At 57.7% G+C, this 1,574-nt stretch overlaps 1 protein-coding gene across 1 annotated transcript in view; it reads right to left on the bottom strand.

Moving 5' to 3' along the window:
* Nucleotides 1-1,281, bottom strand: part of CALU (calumenin) — a gene marked incomplete at its 3' end in the record, with an annotated part of 9,093 nt that extends 7,812 nt beyond the window's left edge. The window contains exon 1 of the mRNA XM_009573527.1: nucleotides 1,061-1,281. Coding sequence (XP_009571822.1) covers nucleotides 1,061-1,281 — 221 coding nt within the window. The remainder of the gene's footprint in view (nucleotides 1-1,060) is intronic.
* Between the last annotated feature and the right edge of the window lie 293 nt (nucleotides 1,282-1,574).

Here is a 1,574-nt window from a genome sequence, read left to right as displayed (position 1 = left end):
GGCTGGCAACCTGGACGGTCCGTAGGGACGCTAAAGCGCGTGGGCCAGCCCGGCGTCACCCTGCCCTGCAAATCCAGCCGCGTCCGTCTGGTTTAACCTCGCTCCGGTGGCATTTCCCCGAGCGCCTACACGTGGTTAAGCTTGCCCTTCCCACCAGGGAGCCCCAAAACAGACAAAGCTGAGGAGTTAAGGGGCAACGTGGATCATCGCGAGTCAGTCCTTCGGCCCCACGTCTTGAGGAGCGTCCCAAGAGCAAGGCCGAGCTCACCGGGGAGCTGCCAGGCGGGAGGAAGGTGGGAGCGCAGCCCTCAAAAGCCTCCAAAAATGTCTCGTCAGGGCCGAAGCTCCGAAGGTTTAAGCCTTTCTAAGCCCAACGCGAACAACTGCGCCGGCAGCTGCTGCCGCGCGCACAAAGGCACACGCTGTAGTGCTGAGGAGCGGAGATCGCCAGGGCCAGCGCCGACCGTCGCCTGCGAACACCCTGTTCTGACGTCTGCAGGTGGCAGGGGAGGCAAAGCCGCGAAGCAGACGTTAATTTTCAAGAGATTCTCTGTTTTCACTAACTTGTGGCTCTGCGCAGCGACCAGCTGCTGCTCAACCGGGAAGAAAAACGTGGCAGGAAAATGCAAGTAATCCCCCGGGCCTTCAGACTCCGGCGGTAACCGGAGACCAGCAAGCTCCGTTTAGCACGGTTCGAGTACGGCAAAACCAAAGACGCTTCTTTTCATTTACACTTTGTAGTTTTGGGGGAGTATTTGGTGCTTAGCAGCAAGCGTGCACGGTCAGAACGACTCAAGGTGACCTTGCGGGCTGAGCAGCCTCCAGCGAGGAGAGCGGCACACGTGCTGCATAACTTTGTCACCACCATTTGTGTCGGTCACTAAACTTCAGCTACTGCTGCCTCAAAAGTGACATTTAAAAGGCTCTAGCTGAGGCTACCTCCGCCACCTGAGCTGCAAGAGAACATACGTGAGTGGCGGGGTGACATTTACGGCCAGCAAAATCCGCTGCGGATTCGTTCTCCCTCAATTAGGTTTTTTATTTCGGCTCTTTTCCTTACCCGAGTCTCTCCTTGCTCTCCTCCGGCGTGAGCTGATCAAAGGTTTTGGCCTCATCGGCGCCAAGGAAAGCGTCGTGGTCGTAGTCGAAGTTCTGGGCGTCGTCGTGGACCTTGTCACTGAGCTGCGGGTCGTGGTGAACCCGGTCCTTCTTCTCAGTGGGTTTGCTCGAGATGCAGAGCATGGAGAGGGAGAGGCACAGGAGGAGCCGAGGGACGGTCATGGTGGTTCGGACGCGCCTACGGGAGAGCGAGAGAAGGGGAATTTAGGAGCTCGCGTTGTGACAGGGACGCCGGAGCAGCACGACGCCGGTTCCAGGGTCACAAACCAGAACTCTGACACCAAAACGGGGAGAGCCGATGAATTAATACAGATTATCTGGGCAAAGTGATGAATTAATACAGATTATCTGGGCAAAAGCGATCTCCGAGCCCTTCGGCGCTTGCAGAAACTCTTACTGACACCCACACCGAGCAGCTCCCCGCTCCCAAACCCCTCGCACCAGCCGAGCCCCTC

The sequence above is a fragment of the Fulmarus glacialis genome, unplaced genomic scaffold (assembly GCF_000690835.1).
Source record: "Fulmarus glacialis isolate BGI_N327 unplaced genomic scaffold, ASM69083v1 scaffold28422, whole genome shotgun sequence".
In the NCBI taxonomy this organism is placed as follows: Eukaryota; Metazoa; Chordata; class Aves; order Procellariiformes; family Procellariidae; genus Fulmarus; species Fulmarus glacialis.
The sequence above is the reverse complement of the archived record's forward strand: the minus strand, read 5'-3'. Positions and strand labels throughout refer to the sequence as shown.